The sequence below is a fragment of the Euphorbia lathyris genome, chromosome 7 (genome assembly GCF_963576675.1).
Source record: "Euphorbia lathyris chromosome 7, ddEupLath1.1, whole genome shotgun sequence".
Lineage (NCBI taxonomy): Eukaryota > Viridiplantae > Streptophyta > Magnoliopsida > Malpighiales > Euphorbiaceae > Euphorbia > Euphorbia lathyris.
In genome coordinates this window covers 4,272,381-4,295,473 of record NC_088916.1, presented here as the reverse complement: position 1 = coordinate 4,295,473, position 23,093 = coordinate 4,272,381, and the positions used below count along the sequence as shown (strand labels likewise).

Below are 23,093 nucleotides of genomic sequence, written 5' to 3'. Positions count from 1 at the left end.
TTTTCACATTTTGATGTAAAACTTTCAATTTTACACACAGAACTGTATAACATTTTGATGACCTTCCACTAAAATATACAGTGACTACAGTCGGTAATTATGACCGGTCAATGCGAAGTCAACACGACACGTCAGCAATTTGATCTTCATAAAAGTCAAAATTGCTGATGTGGCACGTTGACTGGTCAACTTTTTACTTTTATGGAGGTCAAATTGTTGACGTAACGCGTTGACCGGTTTACACTTTAGTGGAAAGTTACCAAAAGGTTGTACAACTTTGTGTGCAAAATTGAAGATTATACACCAAATTATGAAAGAGAGCAAACATTATACACCACGTATGTAATTTACCCACCTATCAAGAGATCGAAGGTTTCGAGCTCACGTCTTGTTTTCATTGTCCAGGTCATAGAAATCTAGGCCTAAGCAAAAGAAGCTAAGACTAGCCCATTTTCCACAAAGCATATGAAGACATAGTAATATGAAAACACAAACATGAGTTCTTCATAATGAAATAGACTATCAGTCAATCACTCCCACCGAACAATAAGAAACACTAAATTACTAATCATATAGACATCTAAAATAAAATATAATGAAAACAGAAAATCCGTGATAGGGTTATCAAGACAAATAACATGTTATACACTCAAATCAATGCATACGACTAGTGCACTTATCATTAATGGCAGATGATGATTGTCAATTACACACAAGAAGTTGCTACAAATGTAAGATTACTACAGCATGGTCTGAAGGTCAAAATTTTAAAAGTCTCCTAATGATGCAAACAAAAGCGCCTATATAAATAGCTAACTCTGTCTAGAATAGCTGCATAGAAAAACGCTCCTTACATAACTATCATAGTCTTCAAACGCATCATAAACAAATGGCACATGAAGGAAACTGAATTTATGAATAGAAACAAATCTACAATGTAGACCACTGCAATTTCATGTTTTCGATGACCTTTGTAATGTTGCTCATATTCGTTTCCTTTAATTTTCTCCCCTTTTGTAATTTTCTTTTTTTTTTTTTAATAATATTCAGGATTGGTTAAGTGCGTTAGGGGTGCCAACCTAGTTGGGATGTCTAACCTCTTAATCGCGTCCCAATCTTTCATTAAAAAAATTAATAATAGAATAATTATTTAATTTAAAAAAAAAAAAGCATAACAACCACATTAAAATGGTCAACTGATCATCACAAGTATAATTGCATCTGTCCTCTAACAAACATCTCTCAGACAAGCTTTTCCATAATAGAGAGTCCTTATAAATCCAGCCCCCTAAAAAGCCACAAATTATAGACATCAGTTAACTTTGAGGTTTTAATTGTAGCTGTAAGCTCTTTTGGTAAGTTTAGTTAACTGCTTAACATCAAATCTTTTGAAACCAATATAAATATTTTGTCCAATGAAATGTACATGTAACGTGCGTTTTTATAGGTAAATAATTTCTTACATCCTAATTCTTTGATTGTAGGTGATAAATTATTGATCGTCATAAGATGGTATATATTCATACTTTTGTACCAACTATGGTGCATTAGTTGTGCAAAACCTGACTAATGTACTCCCAGAGCATATTGTCACATCCCGCATGATTTCATCCGGCAGTACACAGTTGACAGGGGTAGTGAAAGACTGTGTCCGTGACAATATGCTCCCATCCAATGGGAGATCTTGTTGGATGGAAGCACATGCACCCAAAAGTATGTTAGAATTTTGGTAAAAAACATCTAGAGGCCTCTAATCATTCTTATTTTGGTGGATTGAGCCCTTCATCTTTCAAATTAACACATTAAGCTTCTGAAAAATGAGCTTTGAACATAGAACTTGGTTAATAGAGCATTATCCACTTCATCTACATTTGAATTTTTATAGAGAAACTGTAAAAACCTTATTTCGAGTTGTAAAAGATACCATTTCAGACGCAAATGAAATGAGAACAAACCATGTTAAGTAATAGAGTGTACCTTCTTCTACTTGCTTGATAAGGCTGCATTAAGGTCTCCATTACAAGGATGATTCATAAAATCAATTGCTATTTTATGCAGATTTGGAGTGCTCAATAATCCATTTGAGAAAGTCTGAATAGCATCACAGCTGAAAATGCTCAAGCTTTTCAGTACTGGCAATTCAATGGCACGTTTTCCACTGTAAAAACATTCAAGTTTAGGACAAGATAAAACATTAATACTCCTCAGTTTTGGGAACACAATAGCTTCTTCTTCTTCTTTTTCCTGTTTTGCAACTATTTCCTCCAACCTCGTACAAAACGCTACCTCTAGTTGTTGGAGCTGTACAAGACCCTTTACCGACCATACTGAGAATATGTTTCTCAAGTTGTTGCAATTTTCAACATGTAACTTCCTTAGCTTTTGGAACCCAACGATGTTGTCCGGAATTTTAGTGAATATATGCTTGAGATTTTCCAGATATTCCAGAATAATAGTGTCGAGATGAGAAAATGTTGTGACACTTTCTTCTTCTTCGAACTCGAATAGCTCAAGTACTGAAGCACATCTCTTCACGACGAGTTTTTCTAACTTTTGAAACCCCAGAATTCTTTTTGGAATCTTGTTGAATATATGCTTGAGATTTTTCAGATCTTCCAGAGTAATTTCTTCAAGATGAGAGAATATTGTAATACTTGTTTGATCTTCAGTATTTACTCTTTCATACTCGAATATTTTCTCTACCGAATCACATTTCTTCACAACAAGCTTTTCTAACTTTTGAAGACTTGTAATCAAATTCCAAGGAATGACATCCAACAATTTCTCACACTTCGTAAAGAGTAAATCTCGAATACTACTTGAGTCTTCATGTGGCAGTTGACACATAATCAGGAAATGCTCAACGCAGCATATGCTTACTTTGTTCAACATCTTCAAAAAAGAAACATACTTTTAAGACTGAATTTCATAAATTTGTTATTGTAACGAGCCGGTCCAGAGTAGGTGGCACCGGGTAAAAGGCCTGAGCAAGAAGCGGCTCTAAGGGATAGCGGTGGAAGTAAGAAAGAACTATAACAACCAGTAAAATGCGTCACTTAGATATTGTCCGCTCTGACCCAAGTCTCATTCCCTCCATTTAAAACATGTCTGCATGTATTAGAAACACATCTTACTAATATACCCCACTAACTCTCTCTCCATTTCCAACGTGGGAGTAAGTTCATTCCTATACCATCACTATCCTTAAGGTCGTTCGTTTAGCAGGCCTTCTACCCAAAATCCACCCACCCAGGACTCGTTCGTTACACCCTCAAAACTTAAATATTTTTTGTCAAGTCCTTAATCTTGAAGGGTCGGGATTATTGAGCCCTTGAACTTTATAATCGGAATCTATTGAGCCTATTTTTTTCAACTCCATCACATGTCTTCCGTGGTTCACTTCCACAAATTGTTTGGATTAGAAAAAGTTCAATAAGTTTCAACTATAAAGATCAAGAGTTTAATAGAATTAAAAAATGTGGGTTCAATTGCACAAACTTGTGTAGTTTAGGGGCTTAAAACTAAGTTTTGGGTGTTTAAAGGATGAATCGCTAACATATATATATATGGTTTCTTCTTATGAGAGAAAATTAAATGGCTTGATATATAATTGCACATCTAAATTTGTCACTTTTTACCATTTGGCACTCCGAACTTATCTTGGACTTGTAAGTTGTAACACATCTAAACTTGTCAATTTGAACACCATTATTTACTGACATGGCATGAAACATGTTTAAAGGGAAGTTTGACTTGACGGTGCCATGCCGACTTAATATGAAGTCTACCAAATCAGCAAATAAGAGTGTCAGATGTCCAAATTTGACAAATGTAGGTGTGATATAGATCCAAATATAAGTTCCCAGGAAAAAGTGGGAAGTTTATGTGTAATTATGTATTAAATTGAACTAAGTAAAATGTTGAATAAAAGGTTAGCTGATTGTACCTGTTCTTTTATGGTATCATTGGTGAAATGATTTCCCATTTTTGAATAATCGGTTCCATTTATGCACATTTCCTTTACATTCAGCGAGCATTCGAACAAGAAAATCTTCAGTTGAAAATTGGATTCATCAAATTGTAAATCTTTCAAAAACGACAATTCAACCGGATGAATCCCATTGTAGAAACTCCGAAGGTTTTGTAAACCCTTTAGTTCCATTGACTTTAACTGAGGAAATGCAATTTTGTCAACTGCTTCTTCATTTCCTTTTGAAATAACCTCTTCAATCTTCTCACATGTTGTTACTTTTAAACGTTGTAGTTTCCCCAGAAGTTTGGCCACATCCGAGGAGAAAAGATTAGACAAATTCACACAGTCTTGAACATCCACTTCTTCTACAGATAGAGATGGAGATCCTTTAGATTCTGGCGCAATCTTGAATAGCATCTGCATTAAAATTGTAAAAATGGTAGGTTAATTATTCCGTCAACCCCCCCAATTCCAGGGAAAAGTAACAAAAAATTGGATTTATCACAAAAATTATGTCGCTAATATAAAATCTCGTCCCTAATCTTGTTATTTACAGAATTTATGACAAATTTGGCAGTACAGATCGAACTACGATAGATTTCTCCGTCACTGATTATTAATCCCAAAAAAATATATGTTTTCTCACTCAATTTTGGTCCACTGACCCTCTGAGTTTTTGGTTCTTCCACTACAGAGCCCTATGAGAGTCGTTGACTCCAACTATTGTCCAGGTATGGTACATACTAGATCTTTCAATGACATGTTTCGGTCCTCTTCCCTATTATTTTAGAAAAAGTGAGCCACCGATTCAGGTACAAAATACTATCATAACTGCCTAGACGATAAATATTTTCTACAATTTTACTCCAGGAATATCTTTATTCACTTCAAGATATAATGATATAAAAACAAAGATACATACAGAGGGAAAAACTCATCTTTATCTATGGATACATCATTGTTCCCTGAACTTACTTATTGAACTTGCTTAAATTGAATTATTAGCCCTCTAAACTTAGCTAAAGTGATACGCGCTTTAAGTTGACCAGATCACCTCTTACTCTGCCCCACAAATAGGGAGTTAATCATGGAGGAGGTCAATCAGTTTTTTGAGCCCCTGAATCGGCTAATGCTACATCCTTAAACTTCAGAGGGTCAATCAGTTTTTTAGTCCAAGTTCAGGGGGGCCAAAAACCCGATTGACCCCTGAACATTAAAGATGTCTCGTTAGTCCTCTGAACTTGTTTAAGATGACATGATTAAAGCTACGTGGCAGAGTAAGAGGTGATTTGAGCAAGTTAAAGTGCGTATCACATCACTTCAAATAAGTTCAGGGCCAATAGATCACTTTAAGGAAATTAACTTAAGTAAGTTTAGAGGGTCAATAGGTGTAACTTTGAGTAAATTCAGGCGAAATGGTTTTTTAGGCCAAGTAAACGGAACCTGAACTATAAAAATTATTCAAAATCAGAACGCAAACCTCATTGATGGAAAGAAGACTTTGATCTAATGTTGAAGTGCTTTGATTGAGTGCTATTAATGTCTTCATTTTAGGACAGTAATGTACTTGTATTTCTTTCAATGAATGCCCATCCAAGGAAACACGAGCGTCAGCAGAGAAAGTCACCAACTGAGGTAGATTAAAAATGTGTATAGATGTTAACATTGGGAAGACTAATTTACTTGTTCTTGTATGTTTTTCTTCTTCTTCTTCTTGTCCTGGAAGAGTTGCAACAATATATTCCACTTCCTTACATACTTGTATAGTTAAAGTTCGAAGGTGCAGTAGCTGCTCAGCAACAGAGATTGAGAATATCACTTTCAGCGAATTGCAACCCCCCAATACAAGCTTTTGCAGATTTGAAAGTCGTATCCAAGATGACCAAAATAAAATAGAAACCAACTCTACATGCCAATTCCTTGAGCTATGGGAAGACGAAGACTCAGTCCGTGTTTGAGATTCATTTGGTATTACCTATCACAATAAGTAATATAAGATGCAAAAACATGTGTCAACAACAACAAAAAAATCATGCTATTTGAAATGAGCTATCAAATATGGATAACTACACTCCCAGTCCTTCAAGTATCAGGAATGGAATACTAATGCTACCAAATTTAATTTCTTAACATTAAAATCATCCAACTTTACATTTGATTTATCCTGTAGTCCTTTTACATGGATTAAAAAATAATAAAAAAATACATGTCACCAACACTCAACCGAGTCAGTTGCATTCATCCCCTCCCTTTTGATTTCTCATATCAAGAGAACCAAGAAAGGCCAAATTAGGTTGTTTTTTTAATATTTTGCTTTTAGACACCTTCCATTTTGTTTTTAGAAAGGCCAAACTAGGTTGTTTTTTTAATATTTGATGATTTTTATGTTAAGAAATTAAGTTTTATGGCATTGGTGTTCCCATTCTTTATACTTGGAGGTAGGGTTGTAATCGAGTCGAGTCGAGCTGAGCTTTGACCTGCTCATGCTCGGCTCTTCAGAAAATTGACCAGCACGAGCTCGATCAACATTCTGCTCACGAGCTGTGCGCGAGCTTGTTAACAAGCTGTTCACGAGCTTGTTACCGAGCTTTGCTCGCGAGCAGCTCGTTAAACTCGTTAATTCAGTTCATGAACTTCGCTCATTATCAACTCATTAATTATATTGATTTGAAATTTCATTAACACAAAACTAAATAGTTTTGAAATCTACAAAACTAAAGTTTACATAATACTAAGTTGTTTTACATTTCACCCTTAATAAAAATATTATTATTAAAAATATAATTAAACCAAGCTTGTGCGTGTTCATGAACATTATAACCAAGCTAGCTTGTGAGCTTGTTCATGAACCTATAATCGAGCGTGTTCACGAGCTTTCGATCCGAGCTTCGCCGTGCTCAAGCTCGATCGTTTATAAATCGAGCCAAACACCAAGCCGCTCATGAGCGGCTCGGCCCATTTCAAGCCCTACTTGGAGGACCACATGTGTAATTAACCCAACATGTAAGGGTTAAAATACACCCATGGAATCTCAACTTGGGCCTTTCTTTAAGGCCCCTCACCTAAAAGTCAAAATGCAAAAGGCTAATACCTCTTTGATGGAAGCAACAGTTTGATTTGATGTTGAAGGGATGATTTGAGTTTGTGCAACTAATGTCTTCATCTTGGGACATTTATCTATCTGTATTTCCTTCAATGAGTTCCAATCCCAGAAAAAGTTACTGTCTTGACAAAAACTTGCCAGTTCTGGTAGATCACTAATGTTGATAGATATTAACATTGGAAACACCAATCTACTTGTTCTTGTATGTTTTTCTACATCTTCGCCTCCAATAATATATTCCATCTGCTTGCAATATCTAATTTTTAAAGTTTTAAGCTGAACTAATTGCTCAACAACAAAGATCGAAAATGCCACATTTACCAAATGGCAACGTTCCATCACAAGCTCTTGCAGATTTGAGAGTCGTATCCAACGTGACAGAAATGATATAGACATCTGTTGGAAATTCACATATAATAACAAAACATAAAAAGAGGGTTCGAAGTTTTTAATGGATTTTCGACGACTGGGACTTCAATGCTATGATAATGCAAAGTTACGAGATTTTTATGTCAAGAAATAAAGCTCAGGGGCTATGTTGTCAATAGCCCTATAGTTCAAGGACAATGAATGTAATTTACCCAAAAAATCATCATAACACTTCAATTTAATCTGTGTTGACCCTTTTAATTATTAATGTAAAGTATAAATGATCAGGTATAAAGAGCAAATACTAAGCTTTAGAATTTAATAAGTCTAGATCTATATGTGAAAACAAATACTAGATGGTCATTAAGGTCCATGTGAACACTCCAGTATACATAAAACAACTAAGAATTGAATTATAAAATTAAAATCATATAAAACTAAAATTTTAAAATGATAAAACCATTTGGTATACATTGAAAATTTGATATCAGCAAAAACAGTGACGGTTTAACTTTTGTGGGGGTAAATTATATCCATGGTCCCTCAACTTTTCCCTTACCTTCTTTATAATCCCTAAACTTCAAAACCGGACTTTAAATTCCCTGAACTTTGCACTTTAGTAACATAATGACCCCTTTTATGTGCAATAAGATCATATAGATAATTAATTTATATAAGGGATAAGGTGCAAAAATACCTCTAACATTGACCGTCAAGAGCAATTTACACCTAACATCTAAAATTGTGCAATTTTACCCCAAACATCGGCAAATTGGGTCAATTTCAAACATTATTAAACCAGGCAGACATTTTGTTCCCGTATTCTACATCAGTTGCGTATTAATTGGTTCTAATCTTTTTCGTTTTTGTAGTTTCATAATAAAATTAAAGATCAATATTTTTAAATTCGACAAAATATATGGATTTTTTCTATCCAACTCATACAGCACACATTATAATTTTTTAATTTTTTTCACTGTGTATACATATCTTTGTGATCTATTAATGGTGAGTGATAAACTAGAGTACGCGTACAGTGGAAATGACACGATTTATGACTGTAAAGACACAATTTGATAAATTATTTCTCAAGTTGACCCAACTTATCAACGTGGGGGTAAAATTGTTGTTTGTTGCCAACGTTAAGGGTAAAATTGCACCTTTTTAGACGTCAGGGGTAAAATTGCTCTCCACTGTCAACGTTAAGGGTATTTTTGTACCTTAACCCTTTATATAATGTACAAATATGAATAATTAATAAAGAGAACATGAAATACTTGGTAGGTAAGTAGAAATTCTACAATACTCCTGGATGGGGAGAGTGTATATCCCTCTTTTTAATTGATTGAGTGTATTACTCTAGGAGTTTAGTAGAATTTCTCGGTAGAAATGTACCTTGCCAGGAATAACGGATGAGTTGGTGGCTGCATTATCCATGTCTACCAACAAACCTTTGAGTTCGGGCAGACTTTTTAATTCCAATTTGATTAGATTAGGAAACTCAACCTCATCATCCTCTTCCTTCCCGTAAAACAATCCATCCATTCTTTGGCAGCCATATACATATATCCTGCGGAGTTGACTCAATCTTCTAGCCATGGACACTGGAAACAAGTAGTTCAAATTGTCACATGATGCTATTGTTATGTCTCTTAGGTTACTAAAACATGGGAGCTGTGAACTACTTGAGATGTGGCTTATGTTCACCAAGTGTTGTAATGTCCGACATTCCTCTATTGATATCCACTTCAACTGTGGAAAACCATCATTTTCTAACTCATGCCACACACTCTTCAAATTCCTCACACTGTACAATATCAGATCTTCAGTTTTCTTCAGCAGTACACATATCCCACTCCTTTTAATCGCGCTCGCATCCCCTTCAAGTCTCAACCCATTCTCTGAATCCATACTACCTAGTGTTCTTCCCTCTGCAAAAAGATTGATCTTTATAACAATTCTAAATCTAGCTAGATTTTTCAAGACAGACTCTGTAGGCAAAACGGATGGTTCCGGTACAGAAATTTGTAGTGATGTTAAAGGCAGAGATTCTAATTCATCGAGGCTCGCGTTGACTTTGCCTCCAATACCACAATAATCTTCCTCAAATTCAACACTACTATCACTATCATAGTATACAGAGGATTCCCATTCCATAAAGCTGCCTGCATATAGTTCTTCAAGACTGGACAACCTTGATAATACACCTCTTGGAATGTATCTAAGTCGTGACATACCACGCAAGTCGAGCAACCTCAACTTTCCCATTGATCCTACTTCCTTCGGTATCATTGGAAAACATTCGTCTCTAATTGTAAGAATTTCTACGTTTCTAACATCTCCAATCTCTGCCATGTCAGAAAGATACAAGGTTCGAAGTTTCTCTAGGACAGGAAGTGAATCTGGCAGCGATGGAATATCCAAATCCAGAACTTTGAGCTCTTTCATCCCTTTAAAGAAGTTATCTGGAAGCCTTTTCAATCCTTTCTGGTATTGAAGTCGTACAAGTTCAAGCTTTGGGCAGTTCAAATCGGAAGGGTGCTCTTTCATCTGTTTACACCGTAACGAAATTGCATGGCAATCTTCATACCTATCTGTCTCTGGCCACTTTTTCATTTCATCATTGCAACTTACAATATATGACTTCTCCTTGGAGGCAATAGATATGGCCATATCACGAATGACATCATGCATTTTGACATACTGATCATGGTCATCTTTATCGCTATCAAGCAACAAAAATGAATCTTTGAGTTCATCAACAAGCGCATGAACTCTATGCCTTGCCTGTTGGATGCTTTCGATGTTTTCAAGCAACCGTAGACCCATTCCATATCTAACCAAATCTTCAACTCGAATATCATAATCTTCAGGAAACAAGCAGCAAAGCAAAAAGCATGACTTGGCTTCTCCACGTTCCAAGAGATCATAACTTAATTCAAGCCTCGAATACACTTTCCCCATCCCTGAGACGCCTTTGAGGTTAGACCTCTGAAGTTGATTCAGTGCATCGAACCAAACACTTTCCCTCTTTTTCTTTAATGCTTTTGCAATAGTAACAATGGCAATAGGTAAGCCATCACATTCTGCAGCAATCTGCTTTGCCATTTGATGCAAATCCTGGTTATCAACGGAATCATCTGCGAATGCTATCCCTTTGAATAGATCCCAACCTTCTGCATTTGATAAAGCATGGATGCGAAAATTCTTTTGGCTTCCCATTTTGTTGCACTCATCTTCCCTTCGCGAAGTCAAAACAATCTTGCACTTGATCTTACTCTCATCAGCTGCAGGGATTCCTATTTCCTCGAAATCTATCTCGTTCCAAACATCATCCAATATCAAAAGTATCCTTTTTTCATTATTGGCAATTCTTTCATGCAGCTTAAGTGCTCTTCCCTTCTCAGTATCGTCTTTAAGTTCCAATCCGAGGCAAGACGCAATGTCACCTTGAATCTTTTTCAAGTTAGGATTTTGGGACACAACTGGCATTGCAACTTCGTCAAATAACTTCTGGGTTTCAACAACTTTAACTATCTCCTTTACCATTGTGGTTTTACCGACACCTCCCAATCCACAGATACTTATCATACTCAAATTATCATCCATCAGAGCCTTCAATACATCTTTCATAAGCGATACCCTCGAACCGAAATCCTTGATGCCTTCAGTATGGAACGTTGATCCCAGAGCTGGTGGAGGACGTGGACAAGCAAATTCACTAAACTGAAATTTCTCAGCATCTTCAAGCAGAGCAACAACATCTTGACTCATCTTGGTAGCTTTCCTACTCAAGGAATGAAGTGATTTTGGATTTCGACATGGACCACTGAAGCATCTTTTCTTCCTTTCAATCTCCTCATCTTCTAGAAACTTTGTGGCTTCTACATGGACAGTAACAACCTGGTGTTGCCATGTTTTAACCTCAGGAGGAGGATCGTACAAATTCCTTTCAGCATGATTTACTTGTAGGTCTACTCCAGTCTTCTTATCATGAAGCTTCTGTAGCTTTGTTTTCAGATTGTTGATGTTACGGTCGTAGAAAATCAAGTAGCCTATCTGCCGTCCGATAGGGGCTACCGTATATTTGGCAATTTCTCCAGCAATTGAGGATACAATGGCAGTAAGAAACTCCATGTCTATGACCAAGACCTGAAATAAATGACAAAAGGTTTAGTTGATAGTAACTCATTACATATGAATTCTATGAAAGTAAATATTGCTAAAATAGAAAATAAGATGCTAGATTGTACTATACGCGAACGGAATGTCAGAAGTATCTATTCTATTGATATTTTTGAACTTTTAGCAAATTATTTTATAAAGACAACAGAACAAACTATAGCTATTAATCAAGAACATGAAAATATATACAATTGTTTTCAGAAAGTGAATAACTGAATATAAAATGAAAAAAAAAAAAGAAATTTCAGCATATAGGATCGGTTTAAAGTGCAATAAAACCTATATTTAGATTCATGAGCATGCTTGGTATCAAAGCCTAAGGGCCAAGGGGTGTATTTATTTTGAATATCATTGTGAAAATAATTTATTTCCTAGGCATTTTAGAAACTTTACATCTAAACAGATTTTTGCGCGATGACAAGCAATTTTGAGCATTTATGATTTTGATATTGACTTTAAAAATGAGATACAACTTGCACTCTTGATTTCCTAACACGTAAAAACCTTCAAAATTCAAGCCAATGGCACAAAAAAATGAAGGAAGAGAAACTACTAGGAGAGATTCCAAAGCAAAGACATGGAGAGATGTTGCTATCAAAAAAGAAGAAAACGAAACTATGATACCGCTCACCATCTTTGGACCCAAAATTCCAAAAATGGTTAGTCAAAACATTTGTAAGATCACTAGAGCTTCAAATAGCTCTAATTCAACATGAAATTCCTAAATTTGAGATTTCCCAACAATTTTAAAAGATGCGAAAGGAGAATCCACTTCTTCAAAACCCCCCTTTCTCAAGGAGTTCCAATAAGTATTTCAAATTCCTAAAACTCATCTTCTCAGGAGAATTCTCATGATTCCTGTTTTGAATTCCAATAAGTATTTTTATAGTTTTAACTTTTACTTTCTAACATCACAGGAGATTTTGAAAGTAAATTTCCATCTGTGTTAAATAAATAAATAAGTAAATAAAACTTAACAATTCATGTATTTCCAACTGTAGATCATTCAGATTGAATTAATTATATTATTATTATTTGTACAAATTATATATGGAGATCAAGAAAATATATAAATACAAAAGTGAACTTATGCAAAACTAACTAATAGCAAGAAAAAAATTCAATACACAATTTTCAAGATGATACAAATTATTGCGATTCAAAATATTTCTTTCTTTTACTATTATTACTAGGATAAACAATTTATTAGTCTTAGATTTTACATACTACACTTGTTTGTCCCTGTGTTTTTCAAAATAATTTTGTTTCCGTCAAATTCTTTAGTGTTTCTATTAGGGTTGTAAACTTCTGTAATCTTATATCTCAATTTCTTCTGTATCACATGACATATATTTATATTCACAACTAGCTAGTTATCTTACAGACAGTCAACTATCCTTACCCCACAAGTAGCCTAAACATTTCTACCCTACAGCAGCCTTGAGCACACTTTGTATTAATTACATTGACAAATAGCACCTTAAGCAGCCATAGGCATGCACTATATTAATTACACTCCCCCTCAAGCTGGAGCATAGATGTTCCCCTGTTCTGATGTCTCGAGTTGTGATTGTGCCATCTTCTAGCTTTTCTCGAGTAAAATGGCAGTCAACTTCTATGTGCTTTGTTCTTTCATTGAATACAGGATTATTGGCGATATAGATAGCTGCTTCATTATCACACCATAACTTCATGGGTTTCATCTGAGCAAATCCAATCTCACCAAGAAGGTTGCGTAGCCAGACAAGTTCACACGTAGTTTGTGCCATAGTCCTGTACTCAGATTCTGCACTGGATCTAGATACAACAGTCTGCTTTTTACTTTTCCAAGATACTAGGTTGCCTCCGATAAATACACAATAACCCGTACTAGAACGCCTATCTGTAAAACCTTCCACAGTGTGATGACCATGATTTTGATATAGTATACCACGCCCCGCAGTCTCCTTTAGGTATTTCAGAATATGACTAACAGCATCCCAGTGTGAAGTTCTTGGAGATGACATGAACTGGCTTACAACACTTACCGCAAAGGAAATATCAGGACGAGTGATTGTAAGGTAGTTCAATTTTCCAACGATTCGTCTATATCTTTCAGGATCCGGAAGTAAATCTCCATCGTCGGTCTTCAACTTCCCATTTGGTATCATAGGTGCATCACAAGTCTTTGCCTCAATCAAACCAGCGTCACTTAACACATCTAGACAGTATTTTCTCTGAGTGAGGTAAATCCCTTTACGGCTGCGGCAAACTTCAATCCCCAAAAAATATTTCAAAAAAAATATTTCAATTGTCCTAGGTCCTTTGTCTGAAAACAAGTACCGAGGAATTCTTTCAGTTTTATAATGTCAGTTTCATTATTTCCAGTAATTACAATGTCATCAACATATACTACTAGTAAAATGCACCCAGAACTAGATGATGAGTAGAACACAGAATGATCATATGCACTTCGACGAAGACCAAATTCAATGACAGCAGCACTGAATCGTCCAAACCACGCACGAGGAGATTGCTTCAATCCATATAAGGACCTGCGTAACCTACAAACTTTCCCAGACTCCCCCTGAGCAACAAAACCAAGAGGTTGCTCCATGTAAACTTCCTCGCGTAGATCACCATTCAAAAAGGCATTCTTGACATCAAGTTGATAAAGTGGCCAGTTGTAAGTAGCAGCCAAAGAAACGAACAATCGAATGGAGGAGAGTTTGGCAACAGGGGAAAATGTCTCTAAATAGTCTATGCCATAAGTCTGAGCATAACCTTTTGCAACCAAACGAGCTTTCAACCGAGCAACAGAACCATCTGAATTGAACTTGACATTGAACACCCATTTGCAACCAATAGCACGCTTGTGAGATGGAAGAGACACTAGATCCCAAGTATGATTTTGTTCAAGGGCATACATTTCCTCTTTCATTGCTTGGAGCCAACCAGGATGATTCAGTGCTTCAGAGAGGAAGGAAGGAACAACAACTGAATCTAAAGAAACTACAAAAGACTTCGAGGAAGGTGATAATGCATCATAACATACAAATGAAGAGATCGGGTAAGTGCATTTTCGGGTACCTTTTCGCAGGGCGATAGGAAGGTCAATGCTAGGATCCGAAGATGGGGAAGGATCTGGAGACGAAACTGCAGGGGGAACACTGGCAACTGGAGCACTAGAAGGTGCATCACTTGAAGGACGTACACGCCGAGAATAAACGTGACGGACAACTGGTCGAGAAGGAACAGAAACCACCTGCTCACTTACAGTATAAACAAGATAATTATCGTCAGACGGACTTGCCGGATCAACAGAAAGAGTTGATTCAAGACCATAAAAAGGAGTGTTTTCAAAAAAGGTAACATCAGCGGACACCAAATAACGACCCAAAGAAGGAGAATAGCAACGATACCCTTTTTGAGTCCGAGAATATCCTACAAAGATACATTTGATGGATTTAGGATCAAGTTTGGAGACTTGTGGGCGCATGTCTTGCACAAAACAAGTACATCCAAAAACACGTGGTGCAAGAGGAAATAAAGAAGAGGAGGGAAACAGAAGGGAGTATGGAATCTGACCGTTAAGGACTGAAGAGGGCATACGATTGATGAGAAAACAGGCAGTGGAGACGGCATCTGTCCAAAAGGTTTTAGGAACCTGCATATGAAACAACAGGGCTTGAGCGACTTCTAATAAGTGACGATTCTTACGTTCGGCAACACCGTTTTGCTGAGGGGTAACAATGCAAGAAGTCTGATGAATAATACCATGCTGGGAAAGATACGATTGGAAAGTGCAAGATACATATTCTTTAGCATTGTCACTTCGCAAAATACAAATAGATTTGTTAAATTATGTGCGAATCTCAGCATGAAAGGCACAAAAGATAGTAAATAATTCTGCACGATTTTTCATAGGATAAAGCCAAGTAACACGAGAATAATCATCAACAAAGGTTACAAAATAACGAAAACCAAGTTTGGACACAACAGGACACGGACCCCATACATCAGTGTGCACCAAATAAAAGGAAGACTCGACACGTTTATTGATTCGCGGTGGATACGAAACTCTGTGATGCTTAGCAAATTGACAAGCTTCACATTCCAGAGTAGAATCACGTGGAAGACTAGGACATAACTTTAGTAAAACTGGAAAGGACGGATGTCCAAATTGACAGTGAAGTCGCAAAAGAGACGTGCTTGTGCAGATAATGGATTTTGACACTTGTCGATAAGTTGAATCAAGTACGTACAATCCATTTACCAGGTTCCCTCTACCAATAATTTTCTTCGTCCTAAGATCCTGAAAAAGACAATAGGTAGGATAAAAAAAACAACAGAGCAGTTAAGAGTCTTAGTAAGTTGGCTGACAGATAATAAGTTAAGAGGAAAATTGGGTAAACATAAAACAGAGGATAAAGGAATATTAGATGTTGGGTGAGCTGTCCCTTGTCCAATTACAGAAGCAGTTGAGCCATTAGCTAACATAACAGATGGAAAATTGGCCAGATGTTGAAAAGAAGAAAGAATACCTATGTTGCCAGTCATATGGTCTGTAGCACCAGAGTCAATCACCCAACTACGAGAGGAGGTGGAGAGACATGCCACATGATTACCTGTATCAGCCAAAGCGGAGGTTGAAGTTGACGGTTGTTCTGCATCATAAGTCGCAGAAAGTTGCTGAAACCGAGCATACTCATCGGCAGAAATGGTGACAGAGGACGGAGTTGGAAGGATGCCACCTTGAGTTGCCACATTTGCCGACCTTCGGAGAGGGTGATGTCCCGAGTGTTGGGGTGGTTTACCATGCAGTTTCCAACAATGCTTCTTAACATGCCCTTCTCCCCCAACAATGATAACAAGTACGAGGGGAGCTACGGTGGCCACTAGGAAGAGTATTGTCTCCACCTCGCCGACCTGGATTAGCATTGCTTACCAAGGCTACTGTGTCAGAAGACAACGTACCAGAAGCCATTACGCCATCCTTACATACATTAAGTAAACGAGAGTAGACTTACGCGAAAGATGGGAGTGTCCCACTAGTCAACAGCTGTGTACGGGGCACATCATACTCAGGACCTAAACCTGCCAAAAAACACTGAACAACAACGCGCTCCTTTTGTGCTTGCATTTGCTTCACATCAGACACAATAGGAAACATACTGTTCTCTTCTTCGTATGCCTGTTTCACTTCAGTGTAATATTGCAGAAGAGATCGATTTTTTTGTTCTGCACGATAAATCTTTAACAGTAACATATGAAGATGAGACATATCCTTTTTGTTAGCATACAGAAACTCCAGATATTCCCATAACTCCTTGACAGTCTCACAATGAGTCACAACATCATCAACAGTGGGATCGAGAGTGTTTTGAATTTGATTAAACAGTTTATAATCCTCCATTAACCATTTCTTCCGAGCATCAGCATTTGTTTTAAGCGGAGGATTACCAGTTAAATGGTCTTCTAAATCAACACTATTGACAAATCTATGGATAGTGCGTTGCCACTGAGTATAGTTTTGACTCCCAATTAATTGTCTATCCGTAATTTTGGAGGACCCTAACGTAAATTCCGTCACAATTTTCTTTTCAATTCCTTCCGCCATGAAACTAGATGGAAAAATATATATATTTTCTTTTTTTTCTTCTTTTTTTTAAAGAAAATTCTTTTCTCTCTTTTCTTTTACTGTCTTCTGTTTTTGTTTCTCTCTTTTTCTTTTTTTTTTTTTAATATAAAAATAATACACTTGAAATTAAAGTACACTTAAAAAGGAAAACCCTAAAAGGAAGAAACAGAACTGCCAGGAGGAAAAAAAAAGACTACGGCGTAAAAGGAAGAGTACCAGGAAGTCTGATTCTGAGAAGGGACTTGCCTGATGCCGACGAGCACACAGGATGGCCGGAAATTAGATTCCGACGCCGGAAAGGTAAGGCGGAGGTTAGAAGGAGGCGGCACGCGCCGTCACGTGGAGGCGGAGAAATTCTCTGACGGAGGCGCGTGGGACTTACGCGCAGGTCGGTACCTGGTCGGATTTCGGAGGCAGGCCGGTCGGAGGCGGAAAGGAGGACTGAGATGGGTGGTGAGATAAACTGAAGTCTGGAAATATACACAAGGGACTCAAGCCCTTCACTGATAACCCTGGAAATTCTACCAGAACACACAAACCTGGGAAATACTACCCAGAACACACAAACCCAAGAATACAGAGAACCTAAAGCTCTGATACCATGTAAACTTCTGTAATCTTATATCTCAATTTCTTCTGTATCACATGACATATATTTATATACACAACTAGCTAGTTATCTTACAGACAGTCAACTATCCTTACCCCACAAGTAGCCTAAACATTTCTACCCTACAGCAGCCTTGAGCACACTTTGTATTAATTACATTGACAAATAGCACCCTAAGCAGCCATAGGCATGCACTATATTAATTACAAGGGTCAATAGTTAAATTTGACTAAATAAAATTTAAAACGACAAAATTACACTTTACCTATTTTATAATGGTAAAACATTTATTTATTTATTTTATGTTTATTTTTTTCTTTTCTTCTAGACATAATCTTGACCTCTCTAATGTATATTAATTAATTACTTAAACTTTTATATAATTGTAGAACTCTACTTTAGAGTTATAGAACTTGTTTAATTATAAAAAAAATATATATATGAAAAATATTTCAAAAAATATAAAATTAGGATCTATATAACATTTTAAATGTCAACTATTTATCTCCAACAAATTTTATGGAGGAAAGAAAAGAATTATCAAGATTTATAATAATATTTAATATTAGTTTAAGATCTGAACCACATCAAAAGAAAATCAGAAAAAGAGAAAGAAAAAACTCACTGTCCAATCAAAGTTGATCCAATCGATGAGAAGAGGAGACCGGTGAAGAACAATCAAACTGTGTATGAATTGATGAAAGTGAAGCTGATTAATAGATAAAGGAATATAATAATTAAGGTGAAAAATATGATAATTGAAGTGAATAACTTACTGAGAGTGAGAGTGAGAGTCTGAGAGAGGTAGCTATACGAGTCTGAGTGAGAAACAATAATTGAAGAGTAGCAGATAAAGGAATATAATAATTAAGTTGAAAAATATGATATTGAATTGAATAACTTACTGAGGGTGGGAGTCTGAGAGAGGAAGCGATAATTGAAGAGTGAGAGTCTGAGTGAGAGTGAGAAACAATAATTGAAGAGTAGCAGATAAAGGATAGAATGTCTCAACTTACAAAGAGACACTTTTTACTTTACTTTTCTGAAAGTAATTCTTTCCATTATTATATGGGCCCTTTTCCTTTTTCTTCTTTGTTTCTTTCTCCCACTTTCTTTAATAAAAGATTAAGATTTTTAAAATTTAATTAAATAAATACCTAATAACTTTTTTTTATATAAATTCTTAATTTGAAGTTTTACATACTTTAGTGACCGTCAAGGCATAAAATACTGACCTTTAGTGCTTTTGAATATATTTGACCCATATTTTTTTTAATTTAATAATTTGTCACGTCTCAAACACGTGGATGACACATGATTGTCACGTGGCTAAATTATGAGCAAGATTTGACATGTCGTTAACATAGCAAAGTTGACTTTAGGTTGACCCACCAGTCGCCGCATTAGCTTTTTGGTTGGAGTTCCATTGCATCATGCCACAGTGACTTTATTAATACGGAAAAAAAACTTTAATGACTTTATTGTCACAAAAAGGACTTTAGTAACTGTTGATACACATACCCCATATATTATTAACCTCGGATGCTTTTGACCCTCAGGTGAGATACCTGGATCCAAAGTAAGCACCGAATCTCAGCTCAGCAGAGTGACCGAACCTTCAATAGCTTTAAGAATGGTAACTTGCACTTATGGCCACTAAGTTTACAGTCAGTTTCAAAACGGTCAATGAAGTTCATTTGGTTTCAATAAAGTCGTTGAACTTTTCTTTTTATTTTTCATTAAAGTCCTCCCAACCAATTCAGACATAAAAAATCATTGAAATAGTGATACGACACCCACGTTGAAAAGAACTAACTATTACTTATAATATGACAACCACATGGCAACATGTATGCTATGTGACAGCAAAAAGAAATATGCTTTTTATCTGTCACATGACAGTTTCATGTTGTTGAATTAAGTAAATAAAAAAATATAATTTTTACTTTTTGTTGTCATATGGTTGTCACCTCCGCCTGTGAGGGTCACTTGGTGGCATTTACAGCCGGTCCCAAGCCCGGACAAAGGAGGAGGGTTGCGGTAGGTTTGTGGCGGCCAGCGTAAAACTTAGCCACATCTTCTGACATGAACCACAATATATGGTTCATGTTAGCCGACCCCGAATCATTTCGGGACTAAGGCTTTGTTGTTGTTGTTGTTGTCATATGGTTGTCATGGCATACATAAGAGTGAGTCATTTTCAATGTGACTGTCACGTCACTATTCTAGTGATTCTTTTGTCTGAAATGAAGGGAATGATTTTATTAAAATAAAAATAAAAGTTCAATGACTTTATTTATAAAAAAGGAACAAAGCATCTTCAGGTTCTTAATCTTTAATATGTTTTAGCTTGTTTGGACATATTGAATCATTGATCATTTAGAAACTTATATAAATATATTGAGATCCCCATCTTTTATTATTATACATTGATCCACTGATCAGTTATAAGTCTATAAATTAAATCCTTTAGAAAATCTAATTGAGTCCTTTAATTAAGGTATCAATGGTTCCTTGACATGATATCAAAACCTACCAAGTGATCGAGAGTTCAAATCCTGAAAACTCTCATTTATTAAAAAGAATATCAACACATAGTAAGTTGGGTCTGTATTGTAGACGTTTCAAGCTCGAGAGCATTCACGTGAGAGGGTGTGTCCGAGATTATAATAAAAGCTATCATTGGACCTTAACTATTAGCTTAAACTTTTGGTTCAATTGGTTTTTTTATGGTAAAAATAAAAGATTAAGGGCTCTATGTATAATTTTATAAAGCACAATGGTTCAATGTGTCAAAACAAAAGATCAAGGACTCGATGTGTAAATATAGCAAATTTCAGAGAACTTGAGATGCTTTAATCCTGATAAAAATAATCTAAGATGTAGGAAATCTCATGAAAAAAACTCCCATTTTTAAATTGACCAAGACATGATGGGAACGTGTTCTCCAAGCAATCAAGTCCATGATTTTAACCCAATTATGTGCAGTTGGCCATTTATTCTCATCGAAAAGCTTCATGGACATTCAGGGACTGCTTTTATCAAAAAACCATGTTAAGAAGGAAAAAATTGCATCATAACGCAAATGCTTGAAAACTTTATACTAGAGACAGATGCAAGAAAGAAGATTCTATCTACACGAAACTGAAACTATGATTTTGAATTTAGCTTCAGTGAAGGTTTCATAGTAGTTATTGTCAAGATGAAAGAGTTGGAGTATTTTGCAACTAATACTTAGAGTATAGAGAGATTGAAGGAAGGACCTAGCTAAGCTCAGGGTCTACGGAGCAAGGAAGCAGCTTTTAGATGGAGGAAGTGTAGGTTTCTATATAGAATCCTCAAAGTAAGTACTATAATTAGGTAGAAGGGTCAAAGCTTGACATATCAAGAGATCAAAGGTTTCAAGCTCACATCTCTTTTTTCGTTATTCGGGTTACAGAAATCTAGGCCTAAGAAAAAGACCCTAAGACTAGCCCATTTTCCACAAAGTATATGAAGACATAGTAATATGAAAACTCAAAATGAGTTCTTTATAATGAAATAGATTATCCGTCTATGACTCCCACTTAAGAATAAGAAATACTAAATTACTTAATCATATAGACATCTAAAAGAAAAAATAAAAAATAAAAGCCATGATAGGGATATCAAGACAAATAATAAATCAATGTACACAGCTAGTGCACTTGTTGTTAATGGCAGATGATGATGTCAATTACACATGAGAAATTGCTGTAATTGTAAGATTACTACACCATGACCTGAAAGGTCCAAATATTAAATCATGAAATAGCCTTCTAATGATGCAAACAAAAGCTATATATAGTCAACTCACTCTAGAATTACAGCATAGAAAAACCTCAAGCATTCAAAACGCTCCTTTCATAACTAGCATAGTCTTCAAACACATCATAAACAAATGGCACATGAAGGAAACTGAATTTATTCAAACACCTCAAGCATTCAAAACACTCCTTTCATCACAAGTATAATTGCATCTGTCCTCTAACAAACATCTCTCAAACAAGCTTTTCCATGATAGAGAGTCCTTATAAATCCAGCCCTCCTAAAAAGCCACAAAATATAGGCCTCAGTTACATAAAACTTAGGGCATTTACCCCCCAACGACTTTTTTTCTTCTGGCAAAAATATATTCAGTAATTTTCAGAAAGTTTGAACAATATGGCAATAGACAAATGGATTTTGATTTAACGCCCTTTCTAACATTTTACCCACATACAATTTTTTCCATTGGGACAACTAAATTCATCAACTCCAGTAAGAAAGTTTGCTCAGGACGCCCACTAAAGTTATAACTGTAATTGAATGATTATTTAAAACAAAAGAAAGCAATCAAACACAGAGCACAATCATGAAAATAACATAAGGAATTTCATATATATTAAAAAGGGGAAAAAGGAGTGAATAGGCATATTTTGATCTCTAAACTTCCTGTTTTTTTGTCAAATTAGTTAGCAAACGAAGAGGGGTTAATCTTATAACCAGATTTCTAATATTTTGACAACAATGCTATTGTAAAATCAAAACTGGGAGATCTTTATACTTTATGCCAAGAATAGGAGTACAAAACAAGTAGAAAAGGAAAGTGAGCTAACCACTGAACTCTCAATAGCAGGAGGAGCGATGATTATGAATGAGAAGGAGCAGCAGAAGGAGAAGTAGCAGCAGCTTGGTCTTCAAGAGGAGTCTTGGCTACAATGGAGAGAGCATGCAATCCAGATTGTAGCTCATCGGAGAGTGCATCATAGACCATGCGATGACGATTGACAAGGGTTTTGCGATCGAATTTGGGAGAAACAATCTTCAAATTGAAATGAGTCTCAGCATTATCGCCTTTAAAAGCAGCATGCCCGGCGTGTTGGTGAGAGACGTCGTTGATCTCAATTGAAGTTGCTTCTAATGCCGATTGCAATTTCGTTTTCATTCTCTGTGCCCTTGACATCAACATGCTTACTCCTCGAGAACCCATTTCCTCAATCTTTTTTCTCCAGTTCCACTTCTCATTTCGAGTTAGGTATTTTAGCAGATTAAATAATATTGGGATAAAATCCATATTCGCCCCTAACGTTTTTGGGAATAAAATTGACTAACAAACATTATTTAGACTAGAGGTGTTAATTTCATCTCAAAATTGTGTTATCTCATATATATATATATATTCTATTTTTATATGTTATAAATACTAAAAAAATGATTTTCTTGTAAATCGTGT

General features: G+C 36.0%; 1 protein-coding gene across 18 annotated transcripts; it reads right to left on the bottom strand.

The window, feature by feature from the left end:
• Positions 1 to 661: 661 nt before the first annotated feature.
• LOC136234957 (disease resistance protein At4g27190-like) lies at positions 662 to 23,093 on the bottom strand. Of its 18 annotated transcripts, XM_066024449.1 has the most exons (13): positions 22,477 to 23,093; positions 18,766 to 18,812; positions 18,637 to 18,678; positions 18,486 to 18,543; positions 15,198 to 15,276; positions 15,032 to 15,053; positions 14,700 to 14,881; positions 8,841 to 11,597; positions 7,065 to 7,472; positions 5,454 to 5,948; positions 3,947 to 4,390; positions 1,978 to 2,892; positions 662 to 1,288 (listed from the first exon to the last, which is right to left on the bottom strand). In XM_066024449.1, the coding sequence occupies exons 5-12, from the start codon at positions 15,252 to 15,254 to the stop codon at positions 1,984 to 1,986; spliced, it is 5,274 nt and encodes a 1,757-aa protein (XP_065880521.1). In that variant the 5' UTR covers positions 15,255 to 15,276; positions 18,486 to 18,543; positions 18,637 to 18,678; positions 18,766 to 18,812; positions 22,477 to 23,093; the 3' UTR covers positions 662 to 1,288; positions 1,978 to 1,983. The 18 variants fall into 18 exon arrangements, with proteins under 18 accessions (XP_065880521.1, XP_065880522.1, XP_065880520.1 ...); XM_066024450.1 differs by lacking the exons at positions 18,486 to 18,543; positions 18,637 to 18,678; positions 18,766 to 18,812; positions 22,477 to 23,093 and adding exons at positions 15,875 to 15,924; positions 16,154 to 16,552; positions 16,640 to 18,365; XM_066024448.1 differs by lacking the exons at positions 18,486 to 18,543; positions 18,637 to 18,678; positions 18,766 to 18,812; positions 22,477 to 23,093 and adding exons at positions 15,875 to 15,924; positions 16,154 to 16,538; positions 16,640 to 18,365.